The sequence below is a fragment of the Lampetra fluviatilis genome, chromosome 6, assembly GCF_964198595.1.
Source record: "Lampetra fluviatilis chromosome 6, kcLamFluv1.1, whole genome shotgun sequence".
Lineage (NCBI taxonomy): Eukaryota > Metazoa > Chordata > Hyperoartia > Petromyzontiformes > Petromyzontidae > Lampetra > Lampetra fluviatilis.
The window spans coordinates 17,328,011-17,348,677 of NC_136280.1; the positions used below are offsets into that span (position 1 = coordinate 17,328,011).

General features: G+C 49.5%; 1 protein-coding gene across 1 annotated transcript in view; it reads right to left on the reverse strand.

Annotated features, from left to right (window-relative positions):
- LOC144933217 (N-acetyllactosaminide alpha-1,3-galactosyltransferase-like) overlaps nucleotides 1–11,727 on the reverse strand; it is a 41,233-nt gene extending 29,506 nt beyond the window's left edge. The window contains exons 1-3 of the mRNA XM_078857878.1: nucleotides 11,657–11,727; nucleotides 8,707–8,844; nucleotides 8,090–8,240 (exon numbers count right to left, since the gene is read on the reverse strand). Of these exons, the coding sequence (XP_078714004.1) occupies nucleotides 8,090–8,240; nucleotides 8,707–8,844; nucleotides 11,657–11,727 (360 nt within the window). The remainder of the gene's footprint in view (nucleotides 1–8,089; nucleotides 8,241–8,706; nucleotides 8,845–11,656) is intronic.
- Between the last annotated feature and the right edge of the window lie 8,940 nt (nucleotides 11,728–20,667).

Sequence of the window (20,667 nt, forward strand, 5' to 3'; positions counted from 1 at the left end):
TACGGTGTCGCGGACACCCTCCTTGGTGGAGGCATTGACTGTGGTGTCGGCAAATAGCGACCCTTTCATTCAAGTCGTTAATGCGGGCATACGCCGATTGTTATTCAGGAAGGCACTGTATTGGCACAGGCGATGGCAGCCGCGGGAACAGAACAGAGGGCATGCATGTCAGGGGAGTTGTGGGCCGAATTGAGGCATTGATATGGATTGGTGATACTGAAAGGACGGGCCCAGTTGGTTTCAATTTCATTGGCAGTACCTTGTTTATTGGATGGATTTTTTAAAGAGGATGCCCCTCCGGATTTTAATTGACCAGGGTTGTGTGGAGTTACCGTCGGGGCTAAGGTTGAGGTTTTTGGAGTCCTCTACTGGATGGTGTATGGCTAATGCTGTGGTTCGGGCCCTTGTGCGTGAAACTGTTAGGGTCCCCCTGGTGCACAGATGCTCACTTTGATAGAGGCTCAAACGATAGTGAGGGGGTATCAGGAGCCCTTCCTGCAAGTATTGAATGCTGGGCTAGATACCGTGGTCATACAGGGGGGTACGGTGTTGGCCCATGCGACGGCTGCGTGTTGTGAAGAAAAGGATGATGTAACCACTCGGGTCGTGACCACAGTTGAACGGGAAGTGGTGTTGTATGACTCGTGGAAGGATCCGTTGTGCATGGGTAATCCGGATTTGTCGTGGGAGCAGAGGGGCGAGTTGCGGGCATTGCTTCGGGAATTCTCTGATGTATTTTGTAAGGGTAAATTTGATGTTGGCCGCACGTCCCTGATGCATTACCAGATTGATACGGGTGGCGCCGCTCCCATTTGTCAACTCATTTCGGTTAAGTCCAAAAGAAAAGGACTTCGTTCGTCAGGCGGTCGACGAGATGGTGGCCGCCAATATAATATCCAGTCCGTGAGGTGCTCCCATTGTCCTGGTTAAAAAGGATGGGAGTTTGCGGTTCTGTGTGGACTTTTGGAAATTAATTAAAGTCTTTGTGGCGGACGCGTATCCTCTCTCACGGATGGACGATTCGTTGGATGCCTTGTCGGGGGCGCGGTTTTTCTCCACCCTGGATCTATTGTCAGGGTTTTGGCAGTTGCCCCTGGAAGAAAGTTCAAAATCCAAAACAGCGTTCCAGACACCACAAGGGCTGTTTCAATTTAACGTGCTTCTGATTGGGCTTCACTCAGCTCCGGCCACTTTCCAGCAACTTATGGAGTTGGTACTGTCGGGGCTCCAATGGGAGTCATGTCTGAACTATTTGGATGACGAGATTGTCTTTGGCAGCATGTTCCAGGAACATCTGCACCGGTGGCGTGCGGTATTTGTTAAAATGCGGGCAGCTAATTTTAAATTCAAGCCGCAGAAATGTTACCTCTTGCAAAAATCGGTTCAATACCTGGGACAAATTTTTAGCGAGTCTGGGATCGCCACAGACCCTGACAAGACTGCGTGCATACGTGGCCCCCCCACATCGGTGGGTGAGGTCCGCAGTTTTATGGGGTTTGTGTCGTATTACTGCCGCTTCGTGCCCTGGTTTGCGACGATCACTAAGCTGCTCCAGAGGTTGTCGGTGGGGAAAGGAGGAGGAAGGCTGCATTTGTTGCACTGTGCGACGGCCTCGTGAACACGCACCCCCTTTGATACCCTGATTTATCCTTGCAGTTTACGTTGGAAATGGACGCTAGTGATGCTGGGATCGGCGCCGTGTTGTCACAGGTGGAGAGCGGGGTGGAGAGCGTGGTCGCGTCTGGGTGCTGTCCACTGCAGAGAAGCACTATTGTGTTTATGCGCCGCGAGTTGTTGGCTATTGTGCACTTTGTACAACAGTACCTCTACGGTAGGCAGTTTATGGTATGGTATGCACAGATCATGCGGCTTTGCAATCAGCCGTCCGCAACAACTCTCGGGATGGTTGGAAATCTTGTAAGATCATTCATTCGAAGTCACCCATGGGAAAGGGTTGTGCCGCTGCAACCCGGACGCTCTGTCACGGTTATGGTCGAATAACAAGTGCACAGGTTTGATGGGTGCCAGCCGTTGTAAGCAGGTAGATGCGGGGGAGTCGGGTGCCGTCGTAGCATCGGTGGATGCTCTGCCACCTGTACCAGGCCTGGCGTACGATAATACTATTGGTCTTGCGCACGAGGAATGGGGGCGCCTCCTAGCGGAGGACGCCTCCTTACTAAAGTTACGGCACCGTGTTGATGCACCAAGCGATAGGAAGGGTCCAGGGGGTATGTCACCCGTGGTCCTCCGAGATGGGCTACTTATGCACTGGGGAACGGAGGTACAGCGGTACTGTATCGTGGTGCCAACTGCTCTGCGGGGTAGAGAAATGAGAGCTGCCCATGTGCGATTGATGCACCTCGGGTGCAAACAACGTTGTCTACATTTAAGCGGGACTTATTTGGGCCCAGGATGGCAGAGAACATTCACAATGTGCTCAAGGATTGTGTAGCTTGTGCCCGCCAGAAGCTCCTGGTGAGACTGACCCGACCACCGCTGTAGTCAATTGGGGTGTCCCGTGTGAACGAGCATGTTGCCTTCGACATCCTCAGGCCATTTTATACAACTCCGGGGGAAATAAATTATTGCTGGTAGGGATAGAGTACCTGTCACGGTGGCCGGTGGCATGGCCCTACTGGATCAGTCGCGGCCTGGCCCTACCGGATCAGTCGGCGGCGTCCAATATGGACGCGTTCCTGCATGGTTATGTATTGGATAAGCGGGCTCCGGAACATTATTGAAAGAGGTACGAAGAAAAGTCAAACCTCGCCCTATCATCCTCAGACTGACGGGATGGTAGAGCGTTTACATAGGACATTTACGACCATGTTTTGCCAACAGGTTAACAAGGTACAGGCCGATTGGGACCTACATGTTCCAGGAGATCTTGCGGCCTATAGGATGGCTCCTCATGCCTCTACTGGATTATTTCCATTGTTATTGATGTACATGAGAGAATGCAACCCCCCCCCCCATGGAAGCCCAGTTTAATATTGAGCCAAGCAAAAAGAGAGTCGCTGTGCTGGGACTGATGAGCCTCACCCTAAAGCGGTTGATGGAAGCGTGGGAGGCGTCCCAGGGAAATTCAGCCAAATGGCAGGCTGCAAATGAAAAAGTGGCTGGGCTTAAGGAATCGGAAATCGTGGAAACCTGGGGAGAGGGAATGATTGCATTTCCTCCAGGTATCTGTAGGCAACATCTCCTAAATTACATAGGCCATGGCAGGGTGTAGGTAATTGAGGTTAGGTGACCGCAGTGTGTACGGATCCAGGTTGGTTGCAGGCATTGGTATGTGCACCCGTCACGACTGAAACCCTATTTTCCACCTTATGAGGGAAATTCAACTCCACCATCTGATGGCCGTGTGTGTGATGTTTCGAACGGGGATGGATGTACGGTTACGGAGGTCGCACATCTAAGAGACTGTTCTTCCATCCGCAGGATCCCAGGGCTTAACGCCCATGGAACTGCCGGCGGTGCCGCCCACAGGCGGACCGGGGTGGACGGTACAACCGCCGCCTGCTTTTTCCTCTCCTCCACCTTCATCCCGGTGGGGACCACGCCCATTGAGCCAGCTGCAAGTCACCCCCGGGGTCCCTGGGGGCCCCATGCCAGGCCCATACGAGGGACCTGCGACAAGGACCCGTTCCTAATCGGTTCGGTGCAGATGACCACCCCTACTCGTCGTTGGCTTGCTGTTATTTTGGGGGCTGGATTGTTGACATGCATTGCGAATATTGCGTGGATATTGCGGTGTTTGTCCTGCTACGTGGGGACGGCTGGGTTCTTTTTTTCATAGGGGATGGGGAGGGGGGTGATGTAGTGACAGGGAATTAGTCACTGTAGCACTGTAGCGAGTGCCGCTGGGAGATTGGTAGACAAGAGAATTAGGAGTAACAGCCGTTCTACCAGTTGCACCTGTGGGCAAGGCACTGAGCCCTCTGGGGGATCCAGAGGGGTGTGGGGCCGAGGGCAGAGCCTGGCCATGCTGTTCAGGAAAAAGGCGAGCTCTGACTCAGTCGGGGTTGCTGCGATCTGGAGTGGAACTGGGTCTGGCAGCATGTTGGCTGTCCCGACGCGGTGTGTGATTATCCCCTAACGCTGGGAAGGCTGTAATAAAAGAGAGAGAGTACCTCTATGTATGCCCCTTTTTCCAGAATTAATATTAAGAATAATTCGGCCAATAATTTTTGGGTTCAGTCACTCGGAAGCGCAAACAACGACCCCCCCCCTCCCTTTTTCTTTTTCGAACAGCAGCAGTCACGCTCGCATCAAAAGGCCAGAGGGCAGGAGATGAACCATAAAGGATAATAAACCCCTCCCCATACACACACAGAGAGAGAGGGGGGGGGGGAATTTGCAAATGGGGTTAAAACAATGACCTCCACTTCAAAAGGCCCCCACACAATACAGGCAGTAGGCGTCACGAGACATATATAATTTTTTTAGCTCCCTAAATACCACGATTAAAAGTTCAAAAATTGGCAACAGGGAAAGCAAACAGACTGGTTTTGAGTCATATTAGTTAAACAAAGTTACAAACTTAGCGACAAAGATTAAGCAAACATTATCTTTCCTCACCCTCACTCCAATTAAAAAGCAGACTTTAGTCTGCACCAGGGGGTCGTGAGTCCTCATTTGTTAATTCAATACCGATGTTCTGGTTGGAAAATAATGATGGTAATATGGCAGTCAGGATCGTTCCTAGGCCAAAGCGAATTACCTAACCCCGGCATCAGATAATAGTAATGACTCGAGAACGGGCAGCGCAGGCCCAGGATGCAGGCAGTGAAACAAAGGTTAATAAACCCTATGAAAACACGTAGTAATAATAATTCTAAACAAACCAAAAACAAGTATAAACATTATTATTACTAATAGTATACAAGGGTCATCTAGAGGAGTTAAGAGCGAAATAAGTCGGTCATACCTAACCAATATGTAACATACTCCATAGGAAGGCAGCCTCACAGCCGCCTTTGTCTTCCCGAAGCATCGGGACAGCGCAGCGAGCACACCAGAGCAGGGAAATGGCCCTCATAATAAGTTTTATTGCAAGTTGGGAATCTGTGTCCACCGACGAAGGGACGGCTTGAGAAAGGAAATTCAACAGATGTCTCAATAAGAATAAAGAACACACACACACGCATACCCCCCTCCAACGGAAGAGTCGGTCATAAAAGGAAACACACACGCATATCCCCCCCCCCCCCCCGACGAGAGAGGACACAGGCTTCACTTTGATTAACTTTTCATGTTCCCTCTAATAACGAAAATCCGAAACTTAGCGACAAAGAATGGGGGAACATTATTTATTATCACTCCAATTGAAGACCAGACGGCACAAGCCGGGGTGCAGGATTAGAGTGCTCTGTGGACAGGGAGCCCCCGACCGCCTTTGTCTTCCCGTGGCACGGATAGCAAGATTTGCACACTAAGGATAACATCTCCCCATAAAGAAATCAAACCACGATGGAAATACTGTGAACACGGCTACAACATACCTTGAATCACTTACAATAATACTATAAGAAGTAAAGTGAGTCTCATTTTAACTTCCAAACAGAAAACGAAAAACTTAAACGTTGTGTGAGACAAAGGTAACGCCCAGAGCGAGGGAAGGTGGGGGCCATCTGGAGCAAAGTCCTTTGTTGGCGAAGAGCCCGCGGGAAAGCCGCCCCCCCCTTGTTTTCCACACCAAGCAAAATCAAAGCAAAATGTACTTGTTAACAGAAACAGAATGGGAAGGGATTATATAATTCTCGGTGCGAACGCGAATCGTCAGTCTTGTTTTAGTCTGATGACTCATCTGTGACACCGTTTCGCGTGGAAGACCCCCCCCCCCCCCGCCTCTTTCCATGTTAATTATTACGAAGGCTGAGCGAACGGCTGCGTCGCTTGAAGAAGTGTATTATTCCAATAAACACACACACGGACACACACGCAGCTGTGTCCACACACACACGCGAACAAAAATTATGGTTCCGGCCCTTTGAAGCCAGGCTCGGAAGCAGAGTAGTTTTTCTAGATATATACCCAGACACGATCATCTCAACTCAGATCATCGGAGCTCATCGGAGCTCAGCTCATCACCGGGGTTCAGCTAATCATCATCTCATCTCATCACCTCCAACGGAGGAGCTCTCTCATCACCCAGAATGGCGATGCTCGCTGAGTAGCGACGTGCTAAGCCAAGCCGAGGTCTGCACCACCGAAGAAGAATCGCTACACCGAGCCGCCGAGGTGCGAGTGAAACTGACGGAGATTTCAGTTATCATTCTCGAGCAAGCGAAGACACCCAACGTCAACCCAACGTCAACCCAGCAACGAACGAGAGCATCGTTCATCGCCAGAGCACTCCAAACCGGCGAGCGCACACAGCCGCGTTGTCCAGTGCCCGAGCACAAAGGTGCCAGCCACCAGCGCACGAGTGAACGAGCACCGCCGCGCCACCAGCGCTACAGAGTACGGGTGCCAGCGCCAAGCGCCGCCAAGCCCCACCGGGCGCCACCCAGCGACCGAGCCTCTCCACGGACAGCATCGGGCCGACGCCGCTCATCTCCAGCGGAGGGAGAAAGTCGCGGCTCGCTGCAACCCCGCACGTGCGAGAGGAAACTCCAAGCCGTTCGTATCCCCTCCCCCACTCACAAACCCAAGGAAGTAATCACACACGCACACATCTACATCCCCAGGGCTCATGCAAGAATTTATCTAAGAGACAATCCACCTCTCCCACACAATGGGACCGACCCTAGACAATCATAAGAATACTAATTATAAAGTATGAACACCAGCTGGCCGTGAGGAATCGTGGCCCATCGAGTGATTAAGAATCCGTCGGTTATAAGTGTATTAGGCGTTTCTTTTTTTTCCTTTTATTTCGTTTTCTCTTATCGCATAAACGACCAATAGATTCGTCGATGCAAACTAAAACTCTTGAAATCCTCATCACGAATCTACACGTTTACAGAGAGAGAATATTGTGTCAAACCTGTTCCTTTGTCATAGAATCTCGCTTAAGAATTAATTAAAGCGGAGCCCAGAATACGCTCTCCCACAAAGAACACACGCACACACTCACACACCAGTGTTTCAAACATTTAGTTAAAAAAATGTAATCTTGCCGACGAATCTATTGACGTATGCTTTTGCCTTCGGGATATAATAATTTCCTATTTGCCTTTCGTTGAAAGAAATGTCCCCGATGGTACCATGGATAATTCCGAGCATGAGAGTTCGCATATTAGAGTGTCATATTTTTGTTTAGAATTAAAATTGCTTAACATAGAAGTGTTTGAGTGTTTCTTTCCAAGTCCATGCGTACCCCTTATTTATAAGAACTGTATCCTGCGTTGAGATATGCATTTGGAGACCTAACATAACATAAACACACTAAGATAATAAATAAATGTTAATCAAAGATAATTGTTTTATCCCGATTGATACAACTTTGGATAACGAAGCTAAGCCAAATTATCATAACTGCCCACATTAACATAATCACAAGCATTCGCAAAAATTAATACGATTATCTCCATGATTGTCATAATTTCCGCGATTTACGCATTTTTCCCAATCTTCATTAATTTATTATTTGTATCAAAATTTCATAATCCGACATACAACACCTCCTACGAGTGTCTGTGAATTAGTACACTACACAAGTATTGCCGCAAAATAATCTAAATAATCAAAATGCATGTTTCTAAATATTGAGGGAAAACCCGGAGAACCGATCACAGGGAGAACATGCAAAACTTCAAATATATAGCTGTCAGGGTCAGGAAAGGAAGATAACTTCTCTGCACCACAGCACCATTTCATCTGAAAAGTGTGTCTGATTGCCTATTAACAGTCTTTGTGTGAGTCTATGGCTCACTGTGTGAGTCGATGGGTCTCGTTGTGAGACTGAGTCACTGTGAGTCTAATGGCTCTCTAGTTGATGGTGAGAAGACAATATCTCGTGATTGATTAAGTGCAGGGATTGACGTCTGTGAGTAGGGGACAGGGAATTACGATTTGGGGTGGGGGTGGGTTGCGTTAGGGAGGACCTGGCCACCTCTGTGGAGAGGAGGGGTTGTGAACTGACCTTGACAGGAACGAGCATTCTCTTGGGTGCTAGCAAGAGGTTGGGTATACGCGATGGTTGGTCTGTCACGACGTAGTAGGTCACGCTGTAGCCGACGAAGAAGTGCAGCTCGGCCGAATCCACGAAGTTTTTCAGCAACAGGTCCAGGTAGCTGCGGCACAAGTGTGAGTGTGTGAGGGTGCACACGTGGTGTCGATGGGTTCAAGGCATGGAGCCGTAAAATTGTACGAAAATCGCTGGAGTGGTGTCAACTCGCAAAGCACCAACGCCGCTCGGTATTCTCTCACTCTGTCTCTTTCTTTTCTCTCAAAGAAAGCAGAGACAGAACGAGAGAACCACTCGGAGAGAGACAGGGAGTGGATGACTCAGAGGACGACACTGTCTCTCTCTCTCTCTGAGTCTTCCTCTCTGTCTACGAGAGCGGTGGTGGTGAAGTTGTTGGTGGTGGAAGTGAGCGTGGTGCTGGAGGTGGTGATGGAGGTGGTGATAGAGATGGTGATGGTGGTGGTGATGGAGTTGGTTATGGTGATTGTGTTGGTGGTTTGGTGGAGGTTGTGGTAGTTGTGGTGGTTGTGATGGTTGTGGTGGTGTTGGCGGTTGTATTTGAGCTCCCCTACCGTCCAATGGCGAACACGGTGATGCCCACTGTGACCTCACGCCTCGCGTACAGCCGGTCCACGTATGATTGGTCAAAAGTGCCATTCCACAGGATGGAAGCTCCCCACACCGTCACAGTCTGTACATTGGTACGGTGACTGTGAAGAGAGCAGTCGCCTCGTTGTTATTCTTCTATCGCTAATACTACCCCTACGAAAGACAAATATTCCCCGTGTAGCCCTTAATAGACTGCTGGGTGGCGACCTTTACACACCACTCTACCAGGTTACACATTTGAAGTTGAGTCAATCTAGGGTAGACCTGGGGCCAAGTCGGATACAATTATCTGTCACTGGTGTTAGTGGTGATGGTGGTCATAAGCAGGAATTGAACTCGGGTCTCTCTCGGGTTCCTAGTAGAATAGTGATTTCTGCTCCCCCGCTTCCCTCAACGTGAAAACAACCATCCCCCGTATAGCCTCAACAGGTTGTTTGGTCAGAGCCATCTCCACCACCAAAAACAACAACCGCCATTCACCATTAAGCGGCGTCACCACGGCGCTTTTGCCAGGCTATGGGCACGATAAGGCCACGTGAAGTATCAGAACGCCCGCTAGCAGGAGTTCACAGCACAGACCCAAGTGCTATGGGTAGACTGATTGAGATAACTGGCTGATACACAACCTGTGTCCTCTACTGTGCGAACTGGCTGTGTTTTTAGCCACCCGCCGCTCCACTTGAGTGTGACTGCCTCCAACTGCCCCATAGCATCCTTCATTTGCCTCTGTCACATGCTGATCTTGACACCGCTGTTACCAGTCATCAGCAAGTCCACTCAGCTCCACATCCTCTTGTACCACATCACTCCATCTCTTCTCTAGCCCGTGCACTGCCCGTTTAGCACCGTCTATCCAGCCAAACAAAAGCTGTTTAGGCATGCAGTGGCTGGGAATGCAGGCTACATGACCCAAACGCTGCCTTACCTGCCGGAGGAGCTCACTAATGAGACTTTGTCCAGATCTTTAAAGGATTTGTGAGCTCACACAATCCAGCCTGGTTAAACCCAGGATAGATCATAGGCAGGCCAGCCTATATGTTTCTAACCGGTGAAGATGTTCCATTAGGGGGGTCCACGTTTCGCAAGTGTAGATAATAGAGGGCATGACCGTGGCCGAGAAGAGCTGAAGCTTCGACTGGAACGACACACCAAGTTGCTTCCACACAGCGTTACGCAGCCGATGAAAATATAATGCTGCTCGACTAATTCGGAGTGAGACCTCTGCTGTCAAACCGGAGCTGGTCATGAGCACACTACCCAGGCATGGAAAACTCTCCACTCTCTCCACAATTGCCCAATCACCAATAGGAAGTTGAAGGGGTGGAGTGCTTGTTGGCACAAAATGCCCAGGCAGGTGCTTAGATTTGGTAAGGCCCCACCTCTTAGTGGCACATTCCAGGTTCAGCAGCAACACCTCCAACTCCTGAGTGAGCAGTAATTACCAGATCATCAAAATACATAATGCGGTTGACCAATAGGGAAGCCATCCCTTGACCATACGCGGGCATCGATCAGCCTCCCATTGTATCTGTACCAGATGGATATTCCACCGGTACAGCCGTAGAAGTCTTCACAAACTACGTGATAGAAAAGGATGTTAAATAATGTGGGTGCCAGAGGACATCCCTGTCGCATGCCAAGGTGAACAGGGAAATGGCTCCGACTCCCAGCCACACGGTTTAACCTGGGTCTGCCCACCAACATAAAGGTCCATGATGATTGTGAACAACCCAGAGCTCAGGCCTATTGATGGTATCATCGGCCTTGACCAGGTCAATAAAGCAGAGATGTAGGTCCAGTTGGAATTCCCTACATCGCCGCTTTAGTAGATTAATAGAAAATATGGCATTTGTGCAGGACTGCCCAAGCTTAAAACCAAATTGAGGCTTCGCAAGCCTCTCTGCAGCCTGCTTGGAAAGGCAGTGTTGAATAATCCTTAGCAGAACCTTTCCCGACACACCTGAGGAGGGTGATGCCCCTGTAGTGTTCCTTTCTGTGCGGTCCCCCTTCTTAAAGAGGGGGACCACCAGGCTATTCTTCCAATCGTGTGTAACCCATCCAATGGTCTTCTTGGTTCTTTCGGTAAAGTCACGTAGAAGGGAAGTAATAAAATAATAAAAATAAAACATAATAAAATAATTCTCACGACGTTTCGGCCACAACGCAAGCAGCCGTCCTCAGGTGAAAACCAGGTCTGTCGGGGAGACAGCGTCTGAATGAAACAGCACACGAGCTTGGAGCACATATATAAGCTGGGTGGGGAGGGGGGGAAAGGGCGCTTCGACAAAAGAATTTGCATATCAAGAGGAATTTAGCATATTTATTGGAAACGCAGGAATGTGATTAGTACTACATATGCCCGTGCATAATGCATAATGCACGGGCATATGTAGTACTAATCACATTCCTGCATTTCCAATAAATATGCTAAATTCCTCTTGATATGCAAATTCTTTTGTCGAAGCGCCCTTTCCCCCCCTCCCCACCCAGCTTATATATGTGCTCCAAGCTCGTGTGCTGTTTCATTCAGACGCTGTCTCCCCGACAGACCTGGTTTTCACCTGAGGACGGCTGCTTGCGTTGTGGCCGAAACGTCGTGAGAATTATTTTATTATGTTTTATTTTTATTATTTTATTACTTCCCTTCTACGTGACTTTACCGAAAGAACCAATACGATGAATCCCTGCAGTCACGAAAGCTTTAAATCGAAATCCATCCAATGGTCCAAATTGTTATTATGATATAATATAGGACCACTGTATAATAAAAACGCTATGTGTCTTGACTTTTGGCCCACCCTGCATAAGAATAACCCTATGTGTGTTGACATTTCCTGTATCAAACCCCCTGTATATATATATTTATATGGATAGGCACAGAGCCATTATGGTGAAACTTTGGATTTGACCTACGTGTACATATGGAGTAGATAGCTCGCAATCACAATGGATGTGACTGCGAGAAGTACGATGTTGATCTTCATTGCCACAGTTTTTCCTGCATTCAGGGACACGCAGGAGATTGTAGATATGATTAAAATCACCACTAATCATCAATATCACTATCAGTCACCATCAATTATCAATATCACCATCAATAACCAATATCACCATGAATCGCCATCAATGTCACCATCGTGACATGAGAACGACTAATGTTCGGAAGCATCGCCATGTTAAGAAGTTCTCGCGGTTGTGAGGAGATGTTATTTCCATCGCCCGATATGCAGGAGGTTAGGATTCGATCCCGGATCCTGCCGATGCCTGTTGTTTATTTGGAATCACGTTTTTTCTCTCTTTCTCTCCATGTTGGTTGCATGGATTTTCTTCGGGGTTTCCCTACACATTTAGTAATCAACGTCACGCGTTTAGATCATTATTTGGCTGCTACTATAATTTCCCACGTGATGACAATAAGCCCACTACGTTAAGCTATAATTTGGACATACGTGGCAGTACACCGGTGCAGCATAACACACTTGTCCTCATAAATGGAAACTTTGTTTGTGCAAGCGCAGTTGCCGTTGGTCGACCAGCCAATTCTCCAATTGACGATGAAGCCCATGCAGATGCTGAAGCCGTTGATCAAACTGCCGACTCGACCAACTGGTGATGAAGCTCGAACAGACACTGTAGCCATTTCTGACGCTCCACCAGAAGGAACATTACAGCGCCGTCGCTGTTGCTGTTTCCGCTGACTGAGCTGCTGCTGGAGAGCCACCAGGTAAATATGAAGCCCAAACTGATGATGTAGTTATTGCCCCTTGAGTGAAGTTACATAATTCTCCATCAGAAGTTGCTCTTAGATTCAGCAGCTGCTTTCCCATTCGGACGTGCGGTCATGACATCAGTCGTAATCTTTTGATGCCACCGTCTGCCGATAAATGATTCCGAAATCATTCAGGAACTGTCCGACCAGGTCTAGGGCATGACACAAAACTGCCTTTAGATTACGGAGCAGCCTATGGTCAGGCTGGGTGCTGGGATATAGCAACAGGCCGTAAAGTGCCATGTTCAGCCGCTAAAAACGTTCGTCTTCGGACCGCTTCGAAATCACGAGAACTGATTTTGAGGCATCTCCCAAGATTTTCTGATTGAGGTTGTGAATCGAAAATAACATAATTGTGGCGTCGCATCGCCGCGTGTTCAAGATGGCGGCCTCTCGCCGCGGAGAGCGCAAGATGGCGGCTTCCCGCCGTTCTTCTCCTGCCACGCCCAAGATGGCGTCTTCTTGCCGCGTGGTCAATGGCGCCGACAGCGGAGGCAAGGCAGCGACCTGCGGACCTCCATCGGCTCCCCCCAATGCCGTTCTCGGCGTGACGAGCTCGCACAATTGCGCGAGCACGATTTTCAGCGTCTCCAGCTGCGCCGCCATCTGCCTCCATCGCCAATCCGCGTCCACAGGTGCAGACGGGTCCACCGACGCGGCGACCTCTTGGACTCCCGGACCCGCACTTGTTCCCGCACGGATCTCCTCCTCCATCGCAGGTAGGTCGACCGCCCGAGGAAGGTTGTCGTCGTCGGATGTTGTAGCAGACGATGGCACAGGAATATTCTTTCTTCTGAGCTGTTTTGACATGCCGTTTCACTTCTGACACCAGTGTAATAAGGGACTCGATCCTGGTTCTGTCTCCGTCGTCCTTTATTCGGGTTCTCACACCTTTCCCGCACGGCCCTCGCTCAGAGCTCTCCCCTTGGCAGCTACAAAGCTGCTCTCGCTCCCGTAGCCTCCACACCTCTGCAGCTCCGCTGCAGATCCCCGGTGCAGTCCTCCAGCTACCCTCACTGCAGCTCCACCGCTGCCCTCACTGCAGCTCCACCGCTGCCCGTCGCTCCTCCGTGCTTGGTCACCGCTGGCCGACGGTGCCAAGTCTTATCCTCCGTGTGTGTGGCGATCTCGCCACTCCTCGACCTCCGCCCTGCGTGACCTCACTCTAACTCTGTCTCCCACACTCTCCCGTCTCGTCCGGTATCTCTCCCTTAAGACCTCACCCCTCTCTCACACGTGACCTAACTCCTCCCCCCCATGACGTCATATCCGCGAAGCCGTTTACGCCCGCATTACATGTGTACTGATACGTCGCCAATACGTTAATTTGCCGTCTGGTCGCTTCTGACAAAGAACTACATCGCTCAGTGGACTTTACCTGGTAAATACAAATAAAATAGTTTTGTTTTAGTCTGGGTCTTGATGAGTATGTGTCTCTATGGGTCGCTCTGAGTTTCTGTGAATCTTTGTGGATCTCTATGGTTTACTATGAGTCTGTCTGGTTCTCTATGAGTATGGATCGCTATGGGGGGCCATAGAAACGTGCTTTTAGATTATTTGGTTGCTGCTATAAATTCCCACGTGATGATATCAGCCACTTCGTTGAGCTCTCATTTGTGGCCGAGTCACTTCTGAAAAACGGAGCTCAGTAGGTTTTACCTAGGAAATGCAATAGTTTTAAAATAGTTATTAATTCGTCCAATTGTCGATTTACGCATTCCACGTGTTCGTGGCCGAAATTAAGAATCCAGCCGAAATATTTCAAAGAGCAGCAAACAACTTCAGGTGAGAGAACCGCACCAGGGAAGCGGATTCGAGCTTCCCTATCCTATAAGTACCACTCTATTGTTACCATCTCCTCTCCTCAACTCATCCCCATCCCCTACGCACCCCTCTATCCTGACCACCTCCCCTACCCTACCCTCCCTCTCCCCTATGCACCCCTTTATCGTGACCACCTCCCTACCTTTCCAAATTCCCAAATGCATCTCTCTATTACGACCTACCCTTCCCCTATCCCCTACTCAACTCTCTATCATAGTCACCGATTCATCGGCCATCGCATGCCACCTGCCAACAGTATTGTTTTATTGTTATACTATTTTTTTCTTGTATTTTCAAACGATGTAGAGCACCTTGATGAAAATAGCTCTAAATATGAATACGACATAAGATAAGAACAGCTGGCAGAGTGCGGAGTTCAATATAATTCACGTTTAATCCGATCTGTGTTTATTTAAATTCTTAGAGCTAGAATATTTTTCTTGCCGAATAAAAAAAAGATAAATCGCGATGCAGTGCCAACTGAAAAGGGTCATGGAAGGGCCAAGCGATTCGACAGCATCGGCAGAGCAGAACGTGAGTGAAAGGTAAAATACTGCGAAGTTTGTTTTGAACGTAGCGATTGACGGAGCAACGATGATGCCATTCGAGCGATGGCGTGATGGACGGACGAAGAAAAGGGAAATAAAGAAAAAAAGAATGAAAAAAAGAACGAAAAACTAAATGTCAAAAGAACGAAAAAATAGCGTGATGTCTTCCGCTCGCAGCTGACAGCCTCAATTTAGTTTTTGTATATTTCTAGAGATTTTAAACATATATTGTACAGATATGATTTTCTCATTGTACAAAATGTGTTGATGTCTATGGGTGCAGACTAAATGTGATGATGATAGAGTTTGATTTTCAGATTTTCTGTCAGAAAAGCGCGACGTGACTTGACTCACCCACTCACTCACCAACTCACTTTCCCCACTCACCCACTCAATTACTAACTCACTCACCCACTCATCCACTCACGTATTCACACACCCAATCACTCACCCACTCACTCACCAACTCACGCAACCACTCACTCAATCACTTACCCACTCATCCACTCACGCATTCACTCACTCACCCACTTACTAATTCACTCACCCACCCACATCCCCACCCACCCATTCAACCACTCACTAACCCACTCACTTACCCACTCATTTACCTATCCACCTCCCTACCCACTCACTTGCCCACCAACTCACCCATTCGCCCACCCACCAAACCCGTCGTCAACGACTTACTGCTTGAATCTGATGCCTCTGGATGTCAATGGATTACAATCTCACACCTCCGTTCCTTCCCTCCTCCCGCAATTAAATGAAAGTAAGTTAGTCAGTGGGAAAGTGAGTAAGGGTGAGGGTGAGTGGGTGGGTGGCACCGCAGCGGTGCCTCAAATATTGGAAGAAGTCACCCCCTGTGAGTGGCTGGCTGAGGTGCCATCTGTTGAGGAAGTACTGAAGGCGATCCGGAGTCTGAGACCAGGAAAGGCACCGGGCAGAGATGATCTCCCAAGCGAAATGCTGAGGGAGGGTGGCGTTTGTGCACAGACTGCCCTATATGACATCAAAACAACAGTCTGGTCCACTGGACGGGTTCCGCAGGATTGGATGGATGCCCTGGTGGTCCCCCTCTTTAAGAAGGGGACCGCACAGATTGTATCAACTACAGGGGCATATCACTCCTCAGTGTGCCAGAAAAGGTCTTGGCAAGGATTATTCAACATCGCTTTGCTAGTCACGCTGAGGAGAGGCTTGCAGAGCCCTAATGCGGTTTCAGGAAAGGGCGGTCCTGCACAGATGCCATATTTTCTGTCCGTCTGCTACAGCAGAGGTGTAGGGAATTCTAACAAGACCTACATCTCTGCTTTATTGACATGGTCAAGGCCTATGATACCATCAGTAGGCCTGGGCTCTGGGTTGTTCTTTGTGCTTTCGGAGTCCCTGACCCTCTGCTCACGATCATTAAGGACCTTCATGATGGTGAGCGGGCCCAGGTAAAACTACGTGGCCGGGAGTCAGAGCCTTTCCCTGTACACATTCGGGTGCGACAGGGATGTCCTCTGGCTCCCACGCTATTTAACATCTATTTTGACCACGTAGTTCGTGAAGACTTCAATAGCTGTACCGGGTGAATCTCCATTTGGTACAGATATATTGGGAGGCTGATCGATGCCCGCGTGCGATCAAGGGATGGCTCCCTATTGGTCAACCACGTTATGTATGCCGATTATTTGGTAATAGCTGCTCATTCAGAGGAGGAGTTGGAGATGCTGCTGCTGAGACTGGAGCGTGCTACTAAGAGGTGGGGCCTTACCATCAGCCCCACCAAAACTAAGCACCTGCCTGGGTATTTTGTTCCATCGGACACTCCACCCCCACATCTCCCAATTGGTGAGGGGCAGTAGTGGAGAGAGTGGAGAGTTTCCCATACCTGGGCAGTGTGTTTATGACCGGCTCCAGTTTAACAGCAGAGGTCTCACTCCGAATCAGTCGAGCGGCAATATATTTTCATCGGTTGCGTAACGCTGTGTGGAAGCTATCTGGTCTGTCGCTCTGCACGAAATGTCAGGTCTTCTCGGCCACAGTCATTCCTTCCCTTCTCTACGCTTGCGAAACGTGGACCCCCCTAATGGAGCATCTTCGCCGGTTGGAAACATTTAGGCTGGCCCGCCTACCATCCATCCTGGGTTTAGCCAGGCTGGGTTGTGTGAGGAGCTCACAAATCCTTGAAAAATCTGGGCAAAGTCCCATCGGTGAGCTCCTCCGGCAGGCAAGGCTGCGTTGGCTGAGTCATGTAGCCCGCATGCCCAGCCACCGCATGCCTAAACAGCTTTTGTTCGGCCGGATCGTGGGGGCTAAACGGGCGCGGTAAGGGCTAGAGAAGAGATGGAGTGATGTGGTACAGGAGGACGTGGAGCTGAGTGGACTTGCCGATGACTGGTACCAGCGGTGCCAAGATCGGCCTCTGGAGGAGGCTTGTGAAGGACGCTACTGGGCAGTTGGAGGCAGTCGCCCTCCAACAACAACGGAGGGCGGAGGAGCGATGCTCACAACAGCGAGCAGAGCGCCGGGTGGCTAAAGCACATCAAGTTGGCACAGTAGGGGGCACAGGTGGTGAATCAGCCAGTCATCTCGGTCATCTCAGTCATTCGACCCGTGGCACCTGGGTCTGCCCCGTGACCTCCTGCCTGCGGGCATTCGACTGTTCACATGGCCTTAAGGGGCACATGGCCTGGCACAAAAGTCGTGGTGACGTCACCGCCACTTAGTGGCGAATGGCGTTTGTTGTTGTTGTGAGTAGGTGGGTGAGTGGGTGAGGTGAGTGGGTAAGTGAGTGGGTTAGTGAATAAGTGATGGACTGGGTGAGGTGAGTGGGCAAATGAGTGATTGGGTGGGTGTGTGAGTGGATAGGTTGAAAAATGGGTGAGTGGGTGGGTGAGTGGGTGGGTGAGGTGAGTGGGTAAGTCAGTGGGTGGATTAGTGAGTGAGGTCAGTCGGTAATTGAGAGAGTGGGTACGTGGTTGGCTGAGTGGGTGATTGGGTGGGTGAGAAGGTAGCTGAGTGGGTGAGGTTAGTGGACGGGTACGTGATTTGGGTAGGTGAAAATACTTCTTTATGAACTCGGGGGTTTGTATGATTTCAAAGTTCTCCCCTTTCAACAAGGACGGTCAGCGTGGTGCTTTTCAAGGTGTTAATATGTTAAAAACACGAAGGAACAACGTAGGGCAAGTCTGCATGAACTACACATCATGTTTGTGGTCAAATATGCAAAACACACATGCTCTGATAATAATGTATGCATTGTCTTTGAAACTGATTAACCTACACCAGGGCTGCAGCCTTCTTTATGTGTTAGACCAAAGAACGGCAAAAGGCGAAACAATAGAAAGGCAATGCATAAATAAAAGCAGGATTAGCTCCGTTTGAGTGAGCAGTTATATCTATGGAACCTTTTTGCCAGTATCCAAAATTATGATAATCAGAAGAAGAGGCATTTCCCTTTCTGGCAAAATAAAGGCTCCGACATTGCAAGGCATAATCGACCCACCTTGCTTGTGGTAAAGCATGATAAACAAACACACGCATTGGTGACAACATTGTACGTATTGTCCTCGAGTCGCCCAATAGGGAAAACAGTCCAAGTACAATGCAACTATCAAGCATTATTAGCTTACGGGGACACTTTTTTGCCATTATTAAGACGATGCAGCGTTACAATCATCGGTGTCTATTTGGTATTGTTGCTAGTAAGTAGCAGGCTAGCACCGTGGCACACGAGGGGTTGGGGTGGTCAGCGCACGTCCGACTGTCTCCCCAGTGTCGATGTTTACTACACACCGCACCAGGTACTCATTTGAGGCTGAGTCGGCCAAGGGGAGGCCCGGGCCCAGTTCAGATATTTGTCACCGGTGTTGGTGGCCGGGTTCGTAGCGCAGTGCTAACCACTAACCTCTGCGCCACCTCTCCCCATACTCATAGCACGACATTAACATTATCTTGATGCTGGTAACAAAAAACGGCCCCATAAAGAACACTGCGAGACCTGAGCTATTTAAATGCCTAGGTGTTGGCATTATCCTTGTTCCGTTCGCCTTAAGGTTCTGTGGTCTAACGCTGGTTTGGACGCGAGGCTGTGTCACTAAAATGAAAGCAGATGTTGAAAGTATTTACAACAACAATTGTAAGCTACACGGACTCACACAGCAGAGGCTCATAGTTTCCCTTCCCAAGCACCTTCGATTAGCACGGTTGGCTAAATACTGTGCGAATGAAGTTCAACATAAATAACAACATCCACCATTCGCCACTAAGTGGCACTGACATCACCACGGTGCTTGTGCCAGGCCATGTGCACGTTAAGGCCACGTTAAGTGTCGAACTCCCACTGGCAGGGAGACATGGGATAGACCAAGGTGCTTGGCTCGACTGAATGAGATGACTGGTGCTTTAGCCACCCAGTGCTCCGCTCGTTGTTGTGAGCGTCGTTCATCTGCCCTCCGTTGTTGCTGGAGGGCGACTGCCTACAACTTTCCAGTAGCGTCCTTCACAAGCCTTCTCCATAAAGGCCGATCTTGACACCGCTGGTACCAGTCACCGGAAAGTCCACTCAGCTCCAAACCCTCTTGTACCAGATCACTCCATCTCTTCTCTGGCCCAAACTGCGTCAGTTTCGCCCTTTCTAAAAAGCTGTTTAGGCATGTGGTGGCTGAGCCTGCCGGCTACATAACCAAACCATCGCAGCCTTGTCTGCTGGAGGCGCTCAACGATGGGACTTTGTCCAGATATTTCAAGGATTTGTGAGCTCCTCATACAATCCAGCCTGGTGAAACCCAGGATGGATCGTTGGCAGGCCAGCCTAAATGTTTTTAACCAGCGAAGATGTTCCATTAGGGGGGGGGTCCACGTTTCCCACGCGTAGAGAAGGGAGGGCATGACTGTGGACGAGAACACTTGAAGATTCGTGTGGAGCAACAGACCAGGTAGCTTCCACACAGTGTGACGTAACCGATGAAAAGATAATGCCACTCCACTGATTGGGAGTGAGACCTCGGCTGGTCATAAACACACTCCCCAGGTATGGGAAACTTTCCAATCTCTCCACAACTGCCCCATCACCAATTGGGAGTTTTGGGCGTGGAGTGTCTGATGGTACAACATACCCATCAATTTGCTTAGGTTTTTGGTGAGCCTGATGGTAAGGCCCCACCTCTTAGTGGCACGCTCCAGGCTCAGCAGCGCATCCAACTCATCCTCTGAGTGAGCAGCAATTACCAGATCAACGGCATAAATAACATGGTTGACCAATAGGGAGTCATCCCTTGGTATCCCCTGGCTATTGATCAGCCTCCCATTGTATCTGTACCAGATATAAATTCCTCCAGTACAGCCATCGAAGGTTTCACGAACTACGTGGTCTAGATAGATGTAAAAAAATGTAGGAGCCAGAAGACATCCTTGTCGCACCCCAAGGTGAACAGAGAATGGCTCCAACTTCTGGCCACGTAGTTTTACCCATGCCCGCTCACCATCATGAAGGTCCTTAATTATTGTGAGCAGAGAGTCAGGGACTCTGAAAGCACAAAGAACAACACAGAGCCCAGGCCTACTGAAGGTATCATAGGCCTTGACCAGATCAATAAAGCAGAGATACAGGTCTTTTTGGAATTCCCTACACCTCTGCTGTAGCAGACAAACATAAATTTGGCATCTGTGCAGGATCGCCCTTTTCTGAAACAACATCGGGGCTCTGCAAGCCTCTCTTCAGCTTACCTGGCAAGGCGATGTTGACTAATTCTTGCCAGGACCTTTCCTGGCACACTTAGGAGTTAGATTCC